We start from the raw sequence: 24,861 nt of genomic DNA, 5'->3' as shown, positions 1-24,861 counted from the left end.
CCAGGCATGTTACTCTATGGCCAAAATGGAGCCCCCTGCTGGATTGCGGGCTCATTCTACTCTGGCCACAGCGACTACAACTGCTCTGGGCGGAGGAGTGCCCTTGCAGGACATTTGCCAGGCAGCTACGTGGGCCTCGCTGCACACGTTTGCATGACACTACTGCCTGGACAGCCAAGTCCGGAGGGATGGCTTCTTTGGCCGTTCCGTCCTCCAGGACTTTCTGGTGTGATTATTGGTTCGCAGTCCCACCACCGGGGTTGGTATTGCTGGGGTATCTATTCTAAGGTAAGGAATCGATCACTAACGTGTCTCTTTCAGATGCACAAGTTACTACTTGTGTAACAATATATCTGTAAGAGACATTAGTTAGTGATAGATTCCTTACCGACCCACCCATCCTCCCCGTTCTGCGAACCGATATCTAGGGTTAAGGTCATCCCCTTTCAGGGCCCTAGTTTCATGGCACCAGTGTTGGTTCTATCATGGCTCTGCGTATCTGGCGCGGAAAAGCTGTGTATCAGAACTGACTTCCGCGCGCATGGGCGGTGTCTAAGTACTCCAACGTCATTCCGGCGCTAACGACGCCTACCGACGGGCAAGGGTATTGCTAAGCAAAAATTTCCGGATCCAGTCTGACGCCTGGGGATATTCTAAGGTAAGGAATCTATCACTAACTAATGTCTCTTACAGATATATCGTTACATAAGTAGTAACTTGTGAATCCTGCACATGGATATTCCAGGGGAAGTTGAGGCAAGAATGCCAAGGGCAGAAGTAAAGGAGATGCAGACAAGGTATCTGCCCCAGCCAAACAGTGATTCTCTCCCTGTCCCGTCACACTACACCAGTCAGGGCAAGACTGAAGGGTGTTCTCACTCATTGGGAAAAAATTACCTCCGGGCATGGTTACTGCTTAGTCCTCTATTTTCTCCCCCAGAACACCAGCGGCTCTTTCAGGAGTAAGTACAGGCACGCCTCAGCAAAGGTGCAATAAAACCTGTGCCACCACCTCAATGCAGCAAAGGGGTTTACACCCTTTACTTTTTTATTCCCGAGAAGGATGACAGTCAGGACAATACTCTACCTCGGGGCTCTTAAAAAGTATGTCTGATCAGAGTACTTCCTTATGATCATACTACAAGATGTCATGCCCATTCCCCCCCTGCCCCCCTCCCCCGGTACAGCCGGACGTCTTCATGACCGCTCTCCACCTGAAAGACGACTATTTCCACATCTCAATCCACCCTGCTCACTGCAGCTACCTACGGTTCATGATTAAGTGGTCAGCTATTTCAGTTCAACGTGCTTCTCTTGGAGGTCACTGCAGCCTCCACTGAGTTCACAAAAGGTATTGCCTGCTGTTCATATCAGGAGGGGAGGCATCCAGGTGTTCTCTTACGTGGATGACTGGCTGATCAAGAGTCGACAAGTGCCTCACACACAGTCAGATCACCTACTTAATGTACGTTCACCATCAATAAATCCAAGTCCCGCCTGCAGCTCCTCCAGGTTCAACCATTCTTGAGTGCAGTTGTCAACACTGTCACCAGGAAAGGCTACCCCAATCAACCATGGGGTTCAAGCTTTCTAGCTCTTAGTGCCTCTTTTTCAGCCAGATCATCAGTTAACGGTCCGAACCCTGAAGCGCCTCTTCCGCATGATTGCCTCTTTGCTGCTATAGTTTCCATGCCAGATTGCACACGTGTCCTTTGCAAGAGTGCCTATCAACACAGTGGTCTCAATTGGAGGGTCACTGGCAAGATCTAGTGTTGATTTGGGCCAGCACCTACTTCTTTCTGCAGTGGTGGAACATCAACTATCTGTTACAAAGCTGGCCTTTTCTCGACTCAGCCTTTCCAGTGACCATCACAACTGTCTTCTCCCTCACTGGATGGGGGGTGCATCAGCATGATGGCCATCCAAAGCATTTGGGGACACCACCAACTGCGTTTCCACATCAGTTACTGGCCATAAACTAGTTCTCAAAGCTTTGTTCTGCCAGGTGCAACACAAGATATGACCGTCATATACTACCTCTAGAAACAAGAAGGCACCCACTCTTGAAAACTCAGTGCTAGCACAGGGCATTTGGTGTTATCCACTTCACCAAAGATCTATTTAGTAGTGGAGTACCTCCACAGAGTGGACAATGACTTTGCAGACCTGTTCAGCCTGCAGCAACAAGTCGACGAGTTGGAGCTCAACCAGCAAGTACTCCTCCCATACTTTCATAGCAGGGGCTTCCCCTACATAGACGTCTTTACAACGGCCGAAAACACAAAATCCAGCTTCCCGCAGTCCATGGGCAATGCACTATGAATTAACCTGTCAGACATTTGCCTATGGCTTTTTTTCTTTTTTCACGCCTTCCATGCATGGTTCGGAAGCTTCAGCAAATGTCCCTCACCCCATCCTGGTGGCTCCGAGTGGGCCAAACAGTTCTGGTTCACCGCCCTCCTCGACTTGTTTAGTAGTCCCCCACAAGAAACTGCCCTTCTAACACAGAAGCAGGGCACTGTCAGACACTTCAACTACAGGCATCTCAATCTTGCGATTTGGCTCCCATGGTTTTAATTTGCTACCTAAATCTACCTCCAGAATGGTTGTTCATCCTCAAAGGGGACTGCAGACCCATTAACCAGGCCTGCGATATAGATAGAAAAATTCAACATTGCCACACCAAGGCTAAAACACAGCTACTTTTGTAACATTCCTATAGCTGGTAATGTTTGTAGAGTGGACCACTTAGCTGCTTATTGTGTGGATGTTCTCGCATGCCAGCAAGCAAATGTTGGCCAAGCTATACTACGTTCCCAGTCCTCTACAACATCCTCCGGCTACCCACCACTTATGGGAGAACTGTTTAACAGTATGTAAAGCATGTGTATTTACAGCTACATATGCCACACACTGAATGTGACCTACCCTGAAGGCATCTTTTCGTCTTTGTTCCATATAGTGCTATAGATTCACATCCAATGCTCAAGAAGGTTAATCCAGGTCCAGATTTACTCAAGTGCAGTGAATACGTTTTTGAGGGAGCAAAAAGATTATATCCTCTACGTACAATCCCGGATTTAAAATGGAATTTCAATATAATTCTAACAGCACTAAGGAAGACTTCTTTATAAACTGTGTACATTAAATAGAACTAAAATTCCAATCTCTGAAAACAGCATTTTTAATCACAATAGCATCTCTAAGAAGATTTAGAAATTTGTACGCCTTATCAGTATATGCTAATTATCTGAACTTTTATATATATAAAATAGCCATGCAAACAAATCCAAAATTCACCTGTAGGCCTTCACACTATCACATGACTGAATCAGTTTAGCTTCCTGCTTTCTTCCATAAATAAAAAATACAGCTTAAAGAGCATTTAGTTCTTAGGTTGATGTGATCAGGCATGTACTACAGCAAAAAAGTATTAGAGAGGCAAACACGTTTTTCTTGTCTTTGCTTCACAGGCTATCGAAGTCCAACTTAAAAAAGAACAGTTGCTAGATGGATTGTTCCAACTATACAAATGGTCTGGAGGTAGCAAAGAATAATTTGTTTAGGGAGCCTGATTGAGTTATTGTTCTGACTTGTAGTGCCTGTTCTGATTAGTTACAAGATTGCCTGGTGTTTGTATTACATCTGACAAGGTTTACTTCTGCTTTTTTTTATTGGTTTTATTGTAGCACACGACTAGTAACTGTCACTGCTTTCTCCATAGGCCATTCTTAATGGATCTCACATCCTCTCCTGTCAAAATGTTAAGAACCTGGCACTGGGCCTTTGCCACGTGCAGCCTGATCATGCTGTCACCCTCTTGCAAACTGCAGTGGACAAGCTGAAAACAATCACAGGAAAATCATCTGGTCACCTTGTGCTGGTGTTGGATAAGGTGAGAAGCTGCATCTGCTCAGAGCATATTGCATGTATTAAGGAGCTGATTTTTCCTTGGTTGATGCCACATTCCATACCTGTGGTTAGCCATTGTATTACAAACAAGTGAAATGTAATGGTGGCAGACTTTTTCCAAAAACTCCTGTTAGACTAACTGCTCCTGAAAATAGCTGTTGTTGATAGATGCTTCTGCTCACACTTGAGACATTTGTCTGATCTAGCGTCTGTGGTATCAGAATAGTCCAATAAGGCTGATCACGTTTCTCCTGACTGAGCTGCAGTGCCTGGAAGTTTACTACTAGGAAAGTCTTCTGAGTTGGTTTTCTGTGCCGGTTCATATGCTTGAGGTTGAGGAACGTGGAACAAATATCTGGCATTTGTTTGATTTGTAGCCACACTTATTTAAGATCACCTTTGTAGCATGTTCATAAATCTGTCAACTACGTTGTCCATGTGTAACAATCTATGTTGTGGCAGATTGTGTACTCTTGGGTTGAAAATTGTAAACCTGTTGCATTTTAAAATACAGCATGAAACACAATTGTGTTCCCCAATTATTTAAATATTTTGCTTCATCAATTTTCCTCTTGTGATGGACTGCGTAAACTTGAATGCGCTGACTTTCATAAATGTTGACAAATGTGGTAAACGCCCTATATTTAACAAATATGCATTGAAGACCAGAAACATTAAACATCAATTAAGTTCTATGTTGGTTTTTAAAAGGCATATTAAAATTATACATATAAAAACCATTGCGTATTCATTCCGTAGGTCAAATTACCCTGGCCACATTTACTAGTAGAAATCTGAGACGCAGCCACTTGACGATAACTGTAGTCACCATTCCTGCCTTGTAATAAATACAAAAGCAGGTATACAGGTTTGACTGAGAATGTCTGATATGGCAACATATTTCTCTGCCTACTTCTTGATAGTACTTGGTGTTAAATGTATTATGGCAATTTCCTGGTTTGTTCAAGCTAAAAATATTGGTGCTATTTCTCATCATCTACTAGTATAATCAAGTTGATTTCTTAGCTTACATTGTTGAAGATCCTTCTGTGTCTAGCATCTAGTAGGACTTCCTTACTAACATTTATAGGATATAAATTAAACTTAATCTTTTGCTTCTGAAAGGCTTGTGGTCTCAACTGACTGCGGTTATTACAAGTAAGGGCTGCTTGGTTACTGGCAGAGGCTACAAAGTTTGTCCTGCTTCTCTTCATCCTCCTGATATCTCTATGCAGTTTACGGTGTCTCCTATGGAGTCCAGTCCAAACTGCTCGACATCGTAGATTTAATCCGGTTAATGCTCCCCCATGTATCAATGATAATCTTGTTCCTTATGCTCTCAAATAAGCCTTGCCTTATCTTCTGCTAGTCCTTTTTTTTTTTTTGTTAGTGCAGCAGATGTTTTGTGTTTTACATTTTTGTTTTCTTTAGTCCTCATATAACATCAAAAGGCATATAAAGACTTGGTTAGGCAGATCAAGTAGGCAACTCCGATAACTTCTCCCCTGAAGATCAGGGACAAGAGTATTGTCCATGTTGGGGCGTGGATAGGTTGTGCCTCTGCGGAGCTCCGCCGATCCCGTTTGAATCCGACAATACTGACCATCCACAGCCCTGGATTTGGACGTTCAGGACATGTCTAGAGTTCCGTGCACCTCGGAGCACCAGTTGAGGCCCGATTAAAGCGGGAGGAGGGAGAGGATCGCGGCGATCCGGAGCGGAGCCTCAGACGGTGGTGACTACGTCCAGCACCACAAGATGGCGGCACCCAGAGACGTGGCACGGAGGAAAGACTCCTGAGGGTTCGGGACACCGGGGGACCTGCCTGGAGGAGCGCCGGAGCGTATAGAGGCGCCCAGACCAGCTTCCCCCCCCCTAATTGCACCCCGTGTTCCCCCGGGAGGGGCTGCTGAGGCCGGCACGGCGACGGGAGGAGCCCGCCTGCGTGAGGCAGGGAGGCGGACCGACGAGCAGCATAGAGAGGGCCCCGGCCTGCGGTGGTGTCCAAGCAGGGGGGCCCGGCCTCTCAGACTTACCCCAATGGCGCCGGGCGCCTGACAGTACCGGGGCAGCAGGAGCACGCTGCTGAAGGTAGGACCCGGCAGAAAGATCCGCAGGATCCCGCCCCTGCTGTGCCGCATACCCCAGTGGCGCGAGGCGAGCCACCAACCCGGCAGACCCTGGGGTGCACGACTGGAGGTCCAGTGGGCCGTGGGACTCTATGAGCCTGAGCCAACGCGGGTTGGGGGCTGCAATCACACCTTCGAACCTGCGGGGCATCATTTGACCTCCCCTCCCCACTGAACACTGGCCTGTGGACTGCCCGTGAGAGGCCGTAATGAACAAAAGGGCCGCATAGGGACGCCTGCGGTTCCCAACCCCCCCCCCGTCCCCGTCTCTGCCGTCTAGCATTGGTCAACACTGGGGGCCTACTGAACCATCATTGAGGACCCACCACGACGCTCAGGCACAGGGCCACCCACGTAGGAAGCGGCTGACTGGGGTGGTGCGCACTGCCAGCAGCGGCGGCCCACACCACTAGGGGCGGGGGTCTAGAGGTGAGACCACCCCGCTGCGACCCAAGACGCACCAGGCCCTAGCGGCGGACAAGTGGGCACACCATGGGGAAGAAGGAGGCGGCCGCTCGGACCCAAAGGCAAGGTACTTTGGATCGTTATGCTACGGCCCCTCCTGCCACAGAGTCGGAGGTCCAGGCAACACTGCTCGGATACGACGCTCCTGATGAGTGCCATCCAGGCATCACGAGACGACATACAGGCGTCCAGGGCTGCCCTAGAAGTAAAGATTAAGGATAAGAAGGACCTGGTCACTGTTTTTTTCTGCCTGTATTTTATTTTGCGCAGAATCACACCCCAAGGTAATTAATCCTTGGATGTTTTAACTTTCAAGTAGTTACAAATTTCAGCACATTTTTTCAGAAAATTTGAAACAGTCTGAGGTTACATTGTCGTGCACAGAACATAAATTTACATATACTGCAAGCTTATTCACAATGAACATAATAGAAAATTATAAATAAGTGCTTTTTTCACAATACAAAACATTTATCACAAACAATTATTTCTAACTTCAAGGTTGTACCCTACTCAATGGTTCCACCAGGTTTTGAAAAGGAGAACTTTTTGAATTTAGTATAAACCTGGTAACACAAAGGATTTAAGCTAAATGTACGTTTTTTGTGCCATTGAACTCATGGAAGTGTTTAACAAAGCCTTTTGTGAAAAACGCATTCGTTTTTTTGCGAATGTCTCAAAGCCGACGCGTTTCCAAGTCCGTCATTCATTTGTCGGACTTTTCTTCAGGGCTTAATAGCTGGGTACCTGTATTGAGGTAAGGGGAGGACATGCTTTAATGTCGGACCTTCACATGTATTGTCACCTACAAGATAGTTGTTTAGCGTGTGCTTATTACCGTCTTGTACTGTATGGTCGAGTCTGTTGTTTTTGTCTGAGACTCTTGACTGGCGTTTAAATTTTATTCTGCAAAATGAAAGACAAGGGATGTATCTCTTTAGTGTCGGGGACACTATGCTACTGCTTCTGTTTGATTGCCCGAAGTGATCAGGATAACTTACATTTTTCAACGACTCTTGTTTTTGCCACCGCATGTCCTTTAAGTTGATCCGGTGCAGGTTTAAAATGTTGAGAAGCTCATCGAGTGCTGTAATGTTACAACAGCGCGGTTTTAGTTAGAGGGCTAGCTATGTTTAGCGTCTAAAGCATTTTAAGGATTCAACAGCTTTACTTACTGCTGGCTTTGCTTTACTTAACGGGACGCCATCATTTCTATAGGGGCGCTGCCTCTATAGTTTGTTTCTTGTTTTCCCACGGCCGCCGGTTACTGCAACATTTAAACAGGGCGGTTTCAGACAAGTGCTCTACAAGTTTTCACCTAAACATTATGCGAGGTTTGTTATTACTTACTTCGCGCTATTATGGGTTATCAGGACTTCATCCTATTATCGAGGGGGTCGCTGCCTCCTTCGTTTTTTCGAGTGTTGCTTCCTGCGGGCGCTGCGGAATGTAAGGGATGGTGCAAATATTTAGACCAGTTGTTTATCTCGCGCTGCTCTTGTTATTTTCTAATCGATGACTGGTTTACCTGCAATGTTTTTGTGTCGCTCTTAACGTCTAGTCGGGTATCCATCCACCGGAGTGTTTGTTGGTGGTCACATGACCTGGTATATATTGGGACACGTGTGCTGGTGCTTGTGGGACTTGTAGTCCAACAATTTATTCCAAAAGCGCAAGGTGCTTGCGATTCGCGTTATCAATCATTAGGGGCATTTTTTTCACAGTGGTCATATTACAAAGGACCCTTTTAACCAGTTCTAGCATTCTCCATATTCGTTCAAACCTACACTCACGCAGTCCTACTTTGCGATCAGATATGCTTCTCTTTTTAACAGTAATGTCTCCACATTACCTCCACGTGGAGGTGCCTTTATCCCTGACAGAACGGACCATTTTAGGTCTTTTTCAGTATGCTCAAGATCAATAAAATGCTGGACCATGGGTGCGGTCAGCACTTTTTGCTTGATTCGTGAACGGTGTTGGGCCAGTCTTTGACTAACTTGCTGGTTAGTTTTTCCAATGTAAAGTTTGTCACAGGGACAAACTATTACATAAACGACGTTCTTGCTTTTACAATTTGTGAACTCATTATGGGTCCACTTGATGGTATTATGTTCGAAAGTAGTGCCTTCAATGGTGCTGGCGCACGATATGCAGGTACCACATTTGCGGTGGCCTTTCACCGGATCTAAATTCCATAAGGTGCGTAAGTCACTTTTGGCTTTTGAGGTACCCAAGTCTGCTCGGATTATTTGTTGACCTATGTTCTTGTTCTTTTTCAAGGCGAACATAGGTTTAACAAACGGAATTTCGAGGTTAGATAACAGATGCCAGTTTTTTAACACCACTGATTCAAACTTATTTGTGAGTGGTCCATAAGTCGAAACGCACACCAGTTGTTCCAGTGGTTTCTTGTCTTTCTTAATTAGTAGTTCTTCTCTGGGTGTAAACCACGCACGCTTGGTGGCGTGTTTTAACATTTTCTTGGGGAACCCTCTTTCTTTCAGTTGTTCGCACAACGTTTCAGCATGTATCAAATAGTCCTTTTCTCGAGCAGTTGAGTCTGATCCGCAACAGCTGACTGTAGGGCAACATTTTTTTGAGGCTTTGTGGGTAAAAACTCCGGTAGGGGAGAATGGTATTTTTGTCTGTTTGTTTTCAGTGTAAGGTGGTTATCAGTTCATTATTCCGATGGAAGACCTCAACATCAAGGAATGTTAGTTGTGAATCACTACACGTCATACTGAACTTTATGTCCGGATGCCTGTTTAACCATTGGTGGAATTCAGTCAGTTGTAGCTTTGTGCCTTTCCACTGACACCAGACTTCAATATAGCGATACCATCTTACGATGTGTTCGCTATATGGGTTGTTTTGATAGATAAATCGTTCCTCATACAGGGCCATGTAGAGGACCGCCATCTCTGGAGCATAAGGACACCCCATGGCGGTCCCCTTCACCTGCATGTAAAAGGTATCCATGAATCTGAAAAAGTTCCGTTTGAGTGCTAGGCTGGCCAACTCGATTATAAAATTAGTTGGAACTCTTTAGGGTTTAGGCCTTGTGTCTAGGAAAAACTCAATGGCTTCCAGTCCCTCATCTTGGGGGATTTGGGTGTATAACGAATTAACGTCAAATGCCACCATCAGCTCATTGTTGTCATTGAATGGTAGGTTTTCAATTTTGTTGATGAAGTCAGCCGTATCCTTTATATACGACTTGACTTCACTCATGAAGGGTTTTAGGAATATATCCACGTATTTAGCAAGTGGCTCTAGGATGGACTCTCACCCAGAGACTATGGGTCTTCTGGGTGGGTTCTGTAGGTCTTTGTGCACCTTTGGTAGGAAATAGATTACTGGAACTCTTGCGTTCTTTTTATTCAAGTAATCGAATTCCTTAGGGCCTAGTATGCCTTCATCCAATCCTTCCTTTAATTTGATCTGTGTCTCATTTTGTATCTTGCTGGTGGGATCTTCTGTTAATTTCCTATGCCATTCAGTATTGCCAATTTGACTATTGGCTTCCTCTACATATTTCTCTTTCTGCCACACCACCAGGGCACCCCCTTTGTCGGCCGGCTTCACCACTATTGAAGTGTCCTTACCTGGTTGTTGAAGTGCGGTCTGTGATCTTTAGTGATATTCCTTTTGGAGAAGTTTTTCTGTCTACCTAACTGCGTGAGTGAAGAAAGAACGGCTTGTTCAAATGCCAAAATCTGTTTGGGCACCATTTGTGTTGTTGGAGTAAAAGTTGATTCATTTGATAGGTTAGACGGCTCAGGTATCTTATTATTTTCCTTATTATGGAAAAATGCTTTTAATCTGATTTTTCTGAACAGAACTTGGGCCTCTATTTTTAAGTTGACTATGTCAGTTTTGGTGCTGGGGACAAATTTGATCCCAAGTTCAAGGACCGATTGTTCATGAATAGTGAGTTTTTTTGTGGAAAGATTGATGATGGAAGAGTCTTTTACGATTTGTAATAGTTCTTGTTGCGGGTTCTCATATCCCATGCTTGTGGTTGTGGTTTGAACCTTACGCGGCACCTGCCTTCGCCTTTCTCTAAAAAAGAATTTGGATGTTTAGAGGTACCTTCTCTGGGGTCTGAATCTCCAGATGTATCAGAGGATGAACTCTCTGAGAAGGTAAGAAAACGATTTTTGGATCTACCTTGATATTGGGAGAAAGCGCGGCGGGATTCCTGCTGGGTGTAGTAATCTTCCCTCAAATATGGATATACAGTCTCAATGTTAAATGCTTTGATGTCTTTTTCAAATTTATTTATTCTGTAGTTTATTGTATTGTCTTTAAACGTTTGGAGGTCTTTCTCAATTTTCTCCAATAAATCTTTGGCCTCAAGTGTACTGTGGTTGTCATTAATGGCCTTTGTTAAAGCATCTATTTCCTCTTGTTCTTTCGCGCAAATTCTTAGCGCTGTTTCTACTGTATGGACCATTAGGTCCCGGCTACATTTGGTGGCTATGTAACTGAACCCTTTCTTATAAGCTGGGTCCTCAGTAAAGACCACTGGAACGTTTTTAACTTGTAGTCCCCACGGTATGGTTCCTGATTTTAAATGCTGGAACAAAGTGACCGTGTAGTTCTGTTCGAACATGTTTTTTACTTAAACGCATCAATTTATCACTTTCATTCTGTTGTTGGGCATTTGTGCTTAGTTTGAGTGACGCAAAAGGTGAAGGTCCTGCAATTAAATTTTTTGTGCATGCTTCTGTGAAAGACAACGTTTCTTCCTCAGACATATTCTGATAGGCTATAGAAAATGCTTTGTTAAACACTTCCATGAGTTCAATGGCACAAAAAACGTACATTACATTTAGCTTAAAGCCTTTGTGTTACCAGGTTTATACTAAATTCAAAAAGTTCTCCTTTTCAAAACCTGGTGGAACCATTGAGTAGGGTACAACCTTGAAGTTAGAAATAATTGTTTGTGATACATGTTTTGTATTGTGAAAAAAGCACTTATTTATAATTTTCTATTATGTTCATTGTGAATAAGCTTGCAGTATATGTAAATATATGTTCTGTGCACGACAACGTAACCTCAGACTTTGTTTCGAATTTTCTGAAAAAATGTGCTGAAATTTGTAACTACTTGAAATTTAAAACATCCAAGGATTAATTACCTTACGGTGTGATTCTGCGCAAAATAAAATACAGGCAGAAAAAAACAGTGACCGGGTCCTTCTTATCCTTAAGCATTTCGTTGTCCTACCCGGACACATTACAGGACACAACCCCTATCTTTCTTACTAGAAGTAAAGATTGGCAAAGTGGGATCGGAAATTACCCTACTACGGCAGGATTTTCGTAACTTAACGGAGAGGGTGACCACCGCAGAGACGCGGCTGGGAGAAGCAGATAATACGCTCACCACACTTAAAAGAGACATGGCGGATCTTCAGGCGTCCCACAAGCACCTCCAGTGGAAGGTGGATGAGGTGGAAAATAGGGCACGCCGCATCAACCTGCGCTTTGTGGGATTTAGGGAAGGAATCGAAGGGAACATGGCGGCCTTCCTCCACACATGGCTACAGAGGACTCTCCCGACGGCACGCTTCTCCAACTGCTTTATCATAGGGCGCACAGGGCCCTGCTGGCAAAACCCCCGGAAGGGGCGAGACCTCGACCTATTATTGCTAGATTCCTGAACTTTGCAGATCGAGATCTCATTTTGAGAGAAGCCCGGAAGATGGGTGAAATAAGTTTTGAAAACGCGACGATTATGATCTTCTCGGACTACAGTCAAGACGTCCAGAAACAGAGGCACTCTTTTGACGCGGTGAAGGCAAAACTGAGGGACTTGAAACTTCAATATATGCTGTTCTTCCCTGCAAAGTTGAAAGTCATTTATAAGGAAAAGTAGTTCTTTTTTACACACCCAGACGATGCGTGGCAGTGGCTAGAGGAGCGACCTCCGCGGCGAGGACCGATGAAAGAAAGATGGAAAGCACCGGATAGGCCATGGCCCACGGAGGCCTCATGGGGACTACCAAAGCCACGGAGGTCGAGGGGGGTCGCGGGAGGCTGACAGCAACCCCGTATCCAAAGCTGACTCAGACCAGCCGCTCGCGGAGACACTCTGGTTCTCCGGAGGCCAGAGGGAATTCAGGCTCAAGATTTTGTTGCCTGGAAATGCCCACCCGCTCCTACTGAGGAGGGTGCAGTCGGACGCACTTCTGGTGAAGAGGACAATGAGACGCAGTCTATGCATCCGCGGGTGGCAGTGATCCATGAGCGGGAACATAATACGGCCAAAGGGGACGGGCCCTCTCTGGACGCTACCCTGGACTCTCATTCGTGATGATGGGGCAATATGGACATGCAGTTTCTGGCTCGGCTGAGATGCACGCAAGTTAATACACCCCTTACGAACTTTCTTGATTCCCGTTGTTTGATGTACTTTGTCTTTCTGCACTTCATTCAGGTGGAAGGGAGTTTCGTTTGCTTTCGGACTTCTGTCCGGGGAATGGGGTGCTAGGGGATCTTCTGGGGTGGGCGATAGACCTTCTCTACCTGAAAGTCCCTGACGATGCTGGTAGCAGACAAGGGGCTGGCGGGAGGGGGAGGTGGGGTGGGGGGTGGCGAGAGGGCTTTGTATAGTTTTATGGTTGTGGGTTTCTGTGGCGTTTTGGTGGGTGGGACGAGGAGGGGGGATGTTTGGGGGAAGGGGATTGGTTAAGTTTGCCATGTTGAGCATATGCACACAAGACCCGGCGACCCTATGTACAGGACAATGGCCTCAATTGACCAATAATGCACAACATAAGGGATAGCCTGGAAGAGGGGAGCAGGGTGCCAGGCGAGCTTCGGATACTCATGTTTTGGAAAAAGGCCTGGATAGGCATATCCGATTCAGAAGAAGCTTAAGTGTACAGACACTGCCTCACATGTAGCAGGAGGAATAAGTGTAATAATTGGATACAAATGTTGAAGCTAAGGGAATAAAGAGAACGGATTATGGACAAACTATGGACTACATTGTGAAAATGATTCACGGAGTATGCTGTGTGTCTGGATGAAGTGGAATGCTTCTTTTGTTGTTGTTGTAAATGTATTTACACAAAGCACCTAGGCAGGCCACGTGACCAAGGCTGCACGGTTAATGGAGATAGAAGGACATAAAAAGCAAAAATGAAAGCGGTATAATGTATAAGAAAGGTGTGCACATGGCAAACCCCTTGTTGTGTGCTTCGGATGCTCACCTGGAATGTTAATGGCCTGGGTTGTAGGGTCAAGCGAGGGTTAGTAAACACTTATGTGAAGAGATCTGGGGCTGAAGTTATACTACTGCAGGAGACACATCTGCGGGGCACGAACTGCGCCTTCTTGGCAAGAGGGCAGTATAGAGTGTTGGCGCATGCCGGCTTTACGTCCGGCTCGAGAGGTGTTGCGATCTTACTAAAAAAGTACCCACCCATGCATATAGCGCAGACCTGGGTAGACCCACTAGGGACATACGTGGGGGTGCGGGCCGCTAGAATAGGAGGGAATACACGTTCATATCAGCTTATGCCCCTCCCATATTCCAGGATGCTACACTTCGGGGAGTTGTTGACCTAAGTCTCAACACGTCTGACACGATTCAAGTACTGGGAGGGGACTTCAATGACGTGATGGATCTAGGGGCGGACAGGACAGGAGTTAATGACGGAACCGCTAGACCGACGCTGTTGGCTGCCACGATGGAAATGGTAGGCATGGTGGACACATGGCGTTTGCTGCATCCAGACAGTAGGGAATATTCCTTCTTCTCAGGGGCACATAAAGTATACTCCCGCCTTGACTATATATTCATGGCCAGACAGGCGCTGTGTAGCACTGATGAGGCAGAATACCGGGCGCGAGGCATCTCGGACCACTCTCCTTTGCTACTCAAGGTGGGAGTACGGAGAACAGAACGACACATGGTTCTGCGACTGAAGGCATATGACCTCCAAAATGCAGACATCCTGAGGGTTCTACGTCCTGATCTGAAGGTCTATGTCTCTGAAAATGAGGGGATGGTGGCATCCAGAGTGCCGCTGTGGGAGGCGCTCCAAGTCGTAAATCGAGACAGGGCGGGCACAGGCTCGGTTTGCGGAAGATAGGAGAAAAGTGCAGGCTGAGTTACTGGCCTTGGAAGCCCAGATCCTGGCTTTAGAGCAGGAGCACCTTACTACTAAAGATCTGGGAACGCTCAGACAATTGTTGGACGTACAGGTCCAATACAAACATCTGGTAACGGGTGAGGCGAAAGCTCAGGCTCTGGCGACCCTGCACTGCCTCTACGATGTGGGTGACAAGTCCGGGCGGCTCTTGGCGTGGCTGAGCAAGAAAGAGAGGGGTGTGCGATGGGTTGAGACAGTGAGAGACGGCCAGGGAGGTTGGGCCAGAACGAATGACCAAATAGCCAACGCGTTTGCAGACTGTTATGAGGTCTTTTTTCTGATGCCATGGCACTGGGATCAAGGGAAGCCGCCATGCAATATATGGCACATATTGACTTTCCGGTCCTGGAGGACACCGATCAACGGGACCTTGAGGCGGACATAACATTGGAGGAGGTTAAAGGCTATTACTAAACTTCGGGCAGGGAAGGCCTCTGGTCCTAATGGCTTCCCAGCGGAATTCTTCAAAAAAATTGCAGATCTTCTGACTCGTCATTTATTAGGCCTGTTCGAAGACACTGAAGCGGAAGGGACTTTCCCGCTGGACCTTCGCCAAGCTACGATTATCCCGATCTTTAAAGAAGGGAAGCCGCCCGATGAGTGCTCCTACTACTGCCCCATTTCCCTCCTCAATGTGGAGGTTAAGCTCTTTGCAACGATATTGGCCCTCCGCCTTCGGTGGGTGATTTTAGGGCTGGTCCATCTAGACCAAACGGGGTTCCTCCCTGAAAGGGCGACTCAATACAACCTGAGGGGAAGGCATAACTAGCTCATGGAAGTGAACAGAGAGAGCCCACATTGGTTCCTCTCCCTCGACACCGAGAAGGCATTTGACGCGGTCCACTGGCCCTTCCTAGAGGGGGTGCTAGAACGTTTCGGTTTTGGTCCCAAGTTCAGGAAGGAGATTGGCCTGCTATACACTGACCCCAGGGCGAGAGTCCGGGTTAATGGTACGTTGTCCGGAGACTTCCCTATACGAAGGGGTACCAGGCAGGGAAGTCCCCTGTCCCCACTGCTGTTCTCCCTCTCTATAGAAATAATGGCGTGCGCAATCCGGCAATATGAGAGCCTTAGGGGGTTCGGCATAGGAGAGACTGACACATCTATGGAAAAACGTTCCCTCTATGCGGATGACGTCCTGCTCTATATCACTGCACTGGAGACTACTGTACCGTCTCCTGTGCAGGGAAGCAAGGGCCAGTCTGGAGCAACCAGACCAGCGGTGTGGATTTCAAGGATCGTCTAGGAGGCCACTAGCCAGCCTGCAAGTGACAAGACACGCATCGAGCAGCAATCAAGCAAAAGGGCCCCACGCAGATCTCGTGTATGCTGGAGGACTTATCTTCTGTGCAGGAGCTGCTCGGGGCTGGGGCTTCTCAATCCCCAAAGCACTTTGTCGAGGATACCTCAGAAGTCGTGCTGGATGCGAAGTGCAGTTTCTTCAAGATGGCCGGTCCCACGTGTCTCGTCGCACCCACGGATCTCAGCTGTGCTGCTGATGTAGGTAGAGGTCGGAGGGGTCTGGGAATCCGGGTCTCGTCGGGCTCTGAAGTCTGGATCCTCGAGGGAAGACTACAAAGTGAAGCCGCTGGACGCTTGATGGTGCCTGCTTGTGCAGGGTGGACACTCCTTGCCCACAAGGGAGATTTCTTCAGTCTTCTGTGGAGCAGAACGTCGAAGTCCAGAGTTTCTTCTTGTAAAATTAATTCAGGATAATCTAGTTTGGAATGGGACCAGCTCCTACCTTTATTCTCCTAAAGGGGGCTGTACTATCACTAGGTTCCTCCTATGGGTGGGACAAGGAAGGGGGGTGGTTGTACCCCATATCCTTTGTCCGGTTTCGCGCCAGGGCTGGGGTGCCCCAGCAACTGTTTTGAGCCGGTGTATGCACTTATGCCCTGGGTACCTATGGTACACTGTACAAGGACTTACAAGAGTGACCCAATACCAATTAGATATGTACCTAAGGTACATGGAGTCCATTTTAACAGAGGGAGCAGGAAACCTGGGGTCCTGGATAGCAGGATGCCAGGCCAACTGTCGAAAACCAGCAAAACACTAGGCAAAAAGTTGGGGGCAACCATAGTCAGATATCCACCTTCCTACAATGTTGCACCCTAAACCAGCTCCAAGACCACGTTATTTATCCAGGGTGGATTTCTCCTCCCAGAAATTTAGCTATTGTTATCTAAATAATAGCATTGGTTTCTAATTTGTCCCTCTATCTACACCCTCCATACTCTTTAGTTTCCATTTCCTACTTCTCCCATATCGCCCAAAACCTTTCTCTTTCCTCCGAAGAACTCTTACGATCTAGGGATTTTATCCTCCGAATTAATAGTACCTACTCAGTTTTTGTTGGAGGAAAAGACAATACCCATTTTATGCATATCTCCCTTCTTGTCAGCAACATTAACACAAATAATAAAGATTTTTGTTTCTTAAGTAACTTAACTCTTCCCTCTTCCACCCCAAATATAACCACAGCTAGGCTTACCTTGATGTCTTCATAATCTCGTTAAGTCTTACCCACATCCTGCCATGAGGTCACTATCGGAGGGCCCCGCCAAAACGTGAACAAAGTTGGCCTTTTCTTCTCCACATTTGGGGCATTTTCTCACATCCTGTCTCCCCAACTTGGACAGCTTCTTTGGTGTCCAGTATACTCTGTGCACTGTAATGAGATTATTTTTTCTGACGGGTGCAGACTTTATGGTTGACCAAAAGGTAGTCATCAATACTTGCCATAAATCTTCTGCCTGTCGACTTGGCAAGTCCCTCTTCCAGATCTCTCCCAGCATAGAATATGGTTCTTACCCCGCCTCTATCAGCATCCAGTACCATTTTGCAACCTCTTTCTTTTGAGGGGATCTTCTTTGATGCTCCATCTCAAAGTCCTTCATTCCCCTAATTTCCTCAAATTACTTGCCCAACTTGACAATTGATAGTACTTAAACTTGGAAAGGCATCCTTTCGTTGATCTTTCTAAAGTTTCCCAAGCAACTAACCTTTTGTCCTGCAAAAATTGACCCCATTTATTTATTCCCTCTTGAACCAACGAACTGACAGTTTATCTAAAAGACATGTGGAAGTGCCTGGGGAATTCCATATTGGGGCTGAGGAGCAGTAATAGGTATTGCCAGGGACAATCTTATCTAGTACCATATTTTACATCCGGTCTTCAGGGTCTTTAGCCTCACCCTTTTAAAATATTTAGGATAGCCGAATTTATGTAGAAGAAATACCCACCTTCTCGGTCTCATCCCTTGTTAGGGCCTTAAATTGGAGTATAGAACTCATTGTCCAAAAGGAGAGATCTAAAAGACTTAAACTGAAAGGCCCAACAATAAATTAGCAGGTCGGGACCAGCAATTTCCCCCATATATCTTTCTCCGACGTAACTTCTTCCAGGCAATCCATACTCCTTTGGCTGAACAGATAAGGCTGCTTAATACCCCTTGTAGTTTAAAAGAGTCCAAATTGAAATCTAGGGGAATTACATCAATAATAAAGGTAAACTTTGGTAATATGGACTTTTGTAGTGGATTTGAGCTTTCTAGAAAAGATAGACCGAGACTACTCCAAGTCTTCAATAGACTTGGTTTTGTTTTTTACCTTTGTAAATTTTCTCTGGGCCAGATTATTAAGATCCTGTAGCACCTGAATCCCTAGATATCTGATCTAGTGTTTTACCAAAGGGCTAAAGCAGTGCGTGTTCCACTCCATAATTTAAGTCTTTTGTTGGTTAACTAAATACCTTGATACTTTCCCAGATTCCGCTAAGGTTTTAAAGTTCACTGGGAGAGATTTCTCCATTTCACTAGTATAGATAATTGTTATCCGCATAGAGGCCCACATTAGACCTTTTAAGAGTAGAGGAAGGGAAACTAGTTAGAATTTGCCCTCTTCTTATTTGCCAGAGCTCAATGTATATATTAAAGAGTAAGGGGGACAAAGGGCACCCCTGGTGAGTCCCTCTTTTGATTATCATTTGATATGTAAGATTCCCATTTACCATGATCCTAGTAGTAGGATTACTATAAATGACTGGCACTGCTCTAGAGAATTCCTCCACCAGATCGTGTTGCCTAATTGTCCACTGTAAGAAGGGCCAACTGACCCTGTCAAATGCTTTTGCTGCACTAAAGGTAAGGACCGTCAGGGAGATTTACTTGCTATAGCTAAATCTATTGTTCCAATCAACTCTTGTTAAATCATGTAGTTGTCTCCCTTTAATGAAACCCTTTTGATCGGGGTCAATCAACTGGCCAGTAACACTCCAATCAGTTTACCACGGTCTGTGTATATATCTTATAATCGCAATTTAAGAGACATCTGTCTGTATGATTCGCAGAGCTTTGCGTTCTTATTTGGTTTTAGAATAATGCTAATCATTGCTTCCTCCAAGGGGTGTGAAAGTTCTTTTCCTTCTAGAAAGGCAGCATTTATAATTTCCCTATACGATGGAGCCAATTCTTCTTTCAGGGCTCTATATAATTCATTGGTGAGGCTGTCTGGACCTGCTGCTTTCCCTTTTTAGGTCCCGCCTGCGTAGGCTGCGCATGCGCAATCTCGCTGGCGAGATTTTATGTTTTAAGGGTAGCTTCAGTATCTGCCTTTAAGCTACGCCCCTCTTTCCCATTGGCCGGCGTCACCGTTTATGCTAAACAGTGGCCAGCAATTGGGAAAGAGCACTTTGTGACATAGACTTTTCTCTTCTTCTGTCGTCCCACTTTGACGGCCTGGCCTGCCTTCCTTCTGGCGTAAAAGGTTTCTTATCTTTATGGGGCCAAACACATGGCCCCATAAAGATAATAAACCTTTTACTTCAAAGGGAAAGAAGGCAGAGGCCGTCCAAGTGAGACGGCAGAAAGAGAGAAAATGACTACATGACTACATCACCAAAGCGAGCGCTTGCCTGCCAACCTAATTAGTTTCGACTTGGTAGATCTATATTGCAATGAATTTTTATCTATACCCAGTTGATTTTACTTATTTATAGATACATGTAAACGTTTTTAAAATAAATCGACCCGTAGCAGAGGCAGAATCTGCTAGTTGTACGTGTCGCCATCGGGTACTTCTAATTAATAACTTATGTGCTGTTCGCGTCCCTCAAGGGCTTTAAATGGAGGCCACTGTAGAAAGGCCAGTTCATTGGTGAAGGTGGGTTCTACGGCTGCAGGCCTCTGAATCCACATGTGCATATATTTATCTACAACACACCTAATTGTTACCCGTTTAGTGAGTATTCACGCTCATGGCGCAGCGCCTTTTCCTTTCCCACTGCTGCTTGCTACGAATGTCATTAATTTCCCACAGTGCCGCGCATTGCTGGAAATATTTTGAGGAGTGCTTTGTTTTCTTAGAAACCGTTTCTATTTTTGTTTTTAAGCAGATGTTATCACGCACATGCTGCATTCCATCCCAAGTCGACCGGATCAGGCGTATATACTGGAATGTAGCTTTCTTTCTTTTTTTTTTTTCCTCAGTGCTTTCATTGGTGTATTTCACTGGCTCTGAATTGGGTGTTGGACTGAACGATGATCAGCAGAACACGATAGCTTGTTGTTTTGTTATTCACCCGTGCCCCCAAGCTAGTTACGTTTTTTTCCCTTTTTTAAAAAGCATACATTGTGATTTTGCAAAGATGCTATATCATTTTTGGTTGCTGGCTTTTAGTAGTGGCGTGGTGCATAAATTGGGCAGGAAGAAAAGGGAGTTATTGGGTCTTGACTGTCCGTACACTAAAGCAGGAGTTACCTATGAAAATTCTGTTCCACCTTGGTCTCGGACCCGTTAGTAATAAAAAACAAAAATGCAGATTAGCACTGACATCTATTGGGCCCTATATTCACTCTCTACTACTCACTCTCTACTACTCACTCTCTACTACTCACTCTCTACTACTCTCTACTACACACTTTCTACTACTCACTCTATATTACACTCTCTACTACACACTCTGTACTACACACTTACTACTGTCTACTACACACTACTCTACTATTCTCTACTACTACACTCTACTACACACTCACTACTCTATACTACACACTCTCTCCTACACTCTCTACTACGCACTCTACTACTCACTACTACTCTACTACAAACTCTCTACTATACTATTCTCTACTACTCACTCTATTACACACTCTACTACACTCTCTCTACCACTCTACTACTATACTACTCACTCTACTACACACACTACCAGACACTCACTACTCTCTACTACACACTCTACTATTCTCTACTACACACTCTACTACTCATTACTATTCTCTACTACACACTCTACTACTCATTACTACACACTCTCTACTACACACTCTACTAGTCTCTACTACACACTCTCTACTAGTCTCTACTACATACTCTCTACTACTCTCCAATACACACTCCACTACACTCCTCCACACACACTCCACTACACACACTCTGTACTACACACTCTACTACTCACACTCTACCTCTCTACTACTCTCTACCTCACTCTACGCGCACACGTAACGTGCACATATATATGTATATATGCATATGCATTGATGTATGTGTATATATATACATCTGCATATCTATATAAGTACATGCATACATATACATATACAGATGCATGTTATGTACATGAAAGTTTGGAAAACACTAATAAAAGCAAAGCTAAAAAACCACCTAATTACAAACAAAACTGCTTTAACTTAAACGAGGGCGAGACCTATTGCATTTTCAATACTTGTTTAATTTTTCCCATTACTGATCTTACTACTTTTAAGCTAATCTCCAAACTGAGGAATTCCTTTGAAATTTCGGACAGCCTACGGGTATTTATTGCCTCAAAGTAGTTTTATAACTGTTCCCTAGTTGCTGCTGTATCTTCATTACACATTTTTAAACAATAGTATAAAAACCTCCTCCGATTCTTTCTTTACACGATTTTCCCAGTTTGGATCTAAAATTTCTACAATATTAAGTTCTGATTTAGCTTTCCATGGCAGCAGATTTCCGCAGCCCTCCCTACTCTGGCCAATGGAGAGGTTAATTAGCTGTGCCCTTTTTAAAGCTTTGTAAATGTCAGAAAATATGTCCAGCGGGGCTGATAGCTTATTAAACTGGAAGAATTCATTTGTTTCTTTCTTGAAAATCTCAATTAATTTACCCTTCATTAATAGGACCCATTTGAAATCCATCTCTTTTTTTTTATCAAGGATTGAGTTAAGATGTTCTACTAGATGCTCTACTTTGTAGACTTTATTGCTAAGCTTACTGTTTACTAGAAAATAGTCTGTTCTTGAAGAGTGCCCATATTTTTTATTTTTAAACGTAAATCTTATCTTTACTGCCTTTTCCCCTCAAAAAAATCCATCAATCCGAGATCTTCCATCCTAAGTTTCATGTGAGCTCTCATATTTGGGGTATTGACTGTATTTCTGGTGGAAGGTTTTTCTAGGATTGGATCAATCAAGACATTAAAATCACACCCCAAAATAATGGAAACATTTATATGCAGGAGAAGGTTCTATAACTCATGAAGCGGCACTGGGTCATCAATATTGGGGCCAAAATATCCTGACATTACAAACCAATTGCCATACCACTTAACTTTAGTTATAGCTCATCTCCCCCATTTATCTATCATACATTCCCCCAAGCATGCACTAATGTATTTTTTTAAAGGCTACCCACCCCTTTTGTATAACGTTCTTGATCTGTACACACAATGTTCAACGCATTTTTTTTTGAGTATCTTAATCCATTCTTCTTTAAACAGATGGGTTTCTTATATTATCTCACTGCTTGATAATCCATAACACTCCAAAATTTTCCTTCACCTGCTAACCACCCTAAGGCCATTGACATTCCAAGTTAAAATCCCTATTGTCCTATCTTTAGGTGTATCTGTAATTTTCCAATCTTGGTGTGCATAGGGAAGGAGAAAAAACCAAATTCCCTGTAGGGTCTGCTGTTTTCTTTGTCAATGAGGACCCTTTGTTTTATCCACACATGCTCCCCCACCCTGTGCTAAAATATAACATATGTGTACACGTGCCCCCTTCACATCCTGGGGAACCCTCCCATTTTCCATCAGATATCCTTCGAGGTCACCCTTTAAAGTTCTCCAAACCTTCCAGTATTTATTAAACTGAATTATTTTGGGTATGCTTTTATTTGATCTATTGTAGTTTACACCTCTTTTGGGTCCCTTATATTATGCATTTTATTATTCCACATTATCCTCAATGTGACAGGAAAACACATCTGGTTGTGGCTCCCAATGATCTTAACTCCTGCATGAATTTACCCAACTCTCATTGCCTATCCTAGGTAGATCTAGATATATCTGATCTGATTTTCAAAGACCATCCTCCCTTCATAGAAGTGCCCGCTTTGATGGCTTCTATTAATATTCCTTCTTTAAGAGTGTATGTTTTCAAATTTATTAGAATCTTCCTCTGCACTTTCCTAGCAGTAGATTTGTGAAAGGGATCTCCAGGGGTGGGGAATTTAATACAATATCTACTTGTCCATGGGGCAGGTTGCTTCGTAAATCTACTTGTCCTGTAACAAAATCCTCTTGCCCCTTTGGTGCCATGTAGTGCAGCGACAAATGATAGCAGCAATCTCATTATATAAGAGCTCTAATAAAACCTCTATGATTATGCCAGGGCTCGTACCATATCAGTGTTTGAATACTTGCAATCTCCTTATGTTGGCACGTTTCTGCACATCTACATACTGGGGCTGAAGGCATTGGTAAGCAATAGTTCCAGGGTTAGAATGTCCGTTTGAGTATGTGCAAAACCTACTAACTTGCATGTTTTAAGGGTTTTCAACAACTCTTCTCTAATCTTTTCCCATACTGAGAAGTGTTGGAAATGTATTCCTGACAATGGCAGACGTAAACCTTCTTCAAAAGTTGGGGTAAAAAGTGGTTAGAGAGAAAGTGAACTAACATTCAGATTTTGCATGAGCAAATCTACACATGCACATTTGCTCATGCTAAAATGCAGTTCACAAATATTTTTTAAGAGTACTGTTTCTTGTCCTACTAAATTTTTGGGAATTCACGAAAGCTGCATAGGTGCACTTGATGCAAGGACATATACCATGGGTGCACTTTTGAGACTTTCTTTAATAATTGAGAAACTAATTTGGTCTGGCGGTGACCGTGACCTTTTGCGTATATTAAATTCTGTCTCTCTGTATTGACTGGCTTCACTGTGAGTGACCGCATTCCGCTCTTTCATAAGGAGCATGTCAGCACACAAAATAGTTGTGTTCAGTGCCAGTAAATAATGTGGTAGTGTGTGCTTTTTCAGACTAAAAAAAATATTTTTGCGTTTGTCAATGTTTGTTATAATGGTGAGGGCCCGGTAGCTCCCACACCAATAAGGCTTTACAAAACCCATGCCAATACAAGTCACACTTTGACAAAACTAAAGCGGACCACCAATTTCAGACCTTTGCCAATGCTGGTTTATTTTTGTTTCCCATAATCTTATTGAAACTGGTCACACTGATTTTGCATTATGAATGTTTTTGGGAAATAGCATGCATCAACAAATGTTACTAAATGATGCTGCAAAGAAATAGTACCTGAAATGTAGCAATAGTTTAGCTAAAAAAAAAAATCCTTTCATTTTTTTAATGAACATTTTATTTTGAAAACCAAGAATAATCAATCTTGCTTTGAAGTGACTGCAAATATTTTCATCCAATCAGAGCTTTCTGGGAGCATTATACAAAGACTCACATTGCTAAACTTTTAAAACGTGTGTACACATTTTTATGATGGCACGACTGTCCGTAGTGCAGTCAGAGCTTACGATATTTGCTTATAGTACTCACCCTAATAAAGACTTTCAATTAATACACAATAAATACAAGTTTGAAAAGCATAAACACATGAACAAAAATGTTACCTTAACTGCAGATTGTGCCCTTCCCTGATCCATAATGTGGTACTGCAAACTGGCAGCCAAAGGGTTTGTGCTGCAGAGTAGGCCTACTTGTCCCAAGGACAAAATGCACATGAAAAACTGTTGCCCTTAACCCCAAACATGTCCTGGGCATCGGTCTATAGGAATTCCACATCCCTGGATCTCGGTGTATGTCTGCCACAAGCATGCTGGTCTCAAGAATTGGGATGAACTCTTTTAGTAAATCTATCATAAATCTTTTTTTTA

At 44.3% G+C, this 24,861-nt stretch overlaps 1 protein-coding gene across 1 annotated transcript in view; it reads left to right on the top strand.

Moving 5' to 3' along the window:
- Positions 1 to 24,861, top strand: part of ESPL1 (extra spindle pole bodies like 1, separase) — a 600,179-nt gene that overhangs the window by 525,284 nt on the left and 50,034 nt on the right. Inside the window, exon 26 of the mRNA XM_086929411.1 lies at positions 3,725 to 3,895. Within this exon, the coding sequence (XP_086785537.1) occupies positions 3,725 to 3,895 (171 nt within the window). The remainder of the gene's footprint in view (positions 1 to 3,724; positions 3,896 to 24,861) is intronic.

The sequence above is a fragment of the Lissotriton vulgaris genome, chromosome 1_1 (assembly GCF_964263255.1).
Source record: "Lissotriton vulgaris chromosome 1_1, aLisVul1.2, whole genome shotgun sequence".
In the NCBI taxonomy this organism is placed as follows: Eukaryota; Metazoa; Chordata; class Amphibia; order Caudata; family Salamandridae; genus Lissotriton; species Lissotriton vulgaris.
This window is presented reverse-complemented; position numbering and strand designations above follow the sequence as displayed.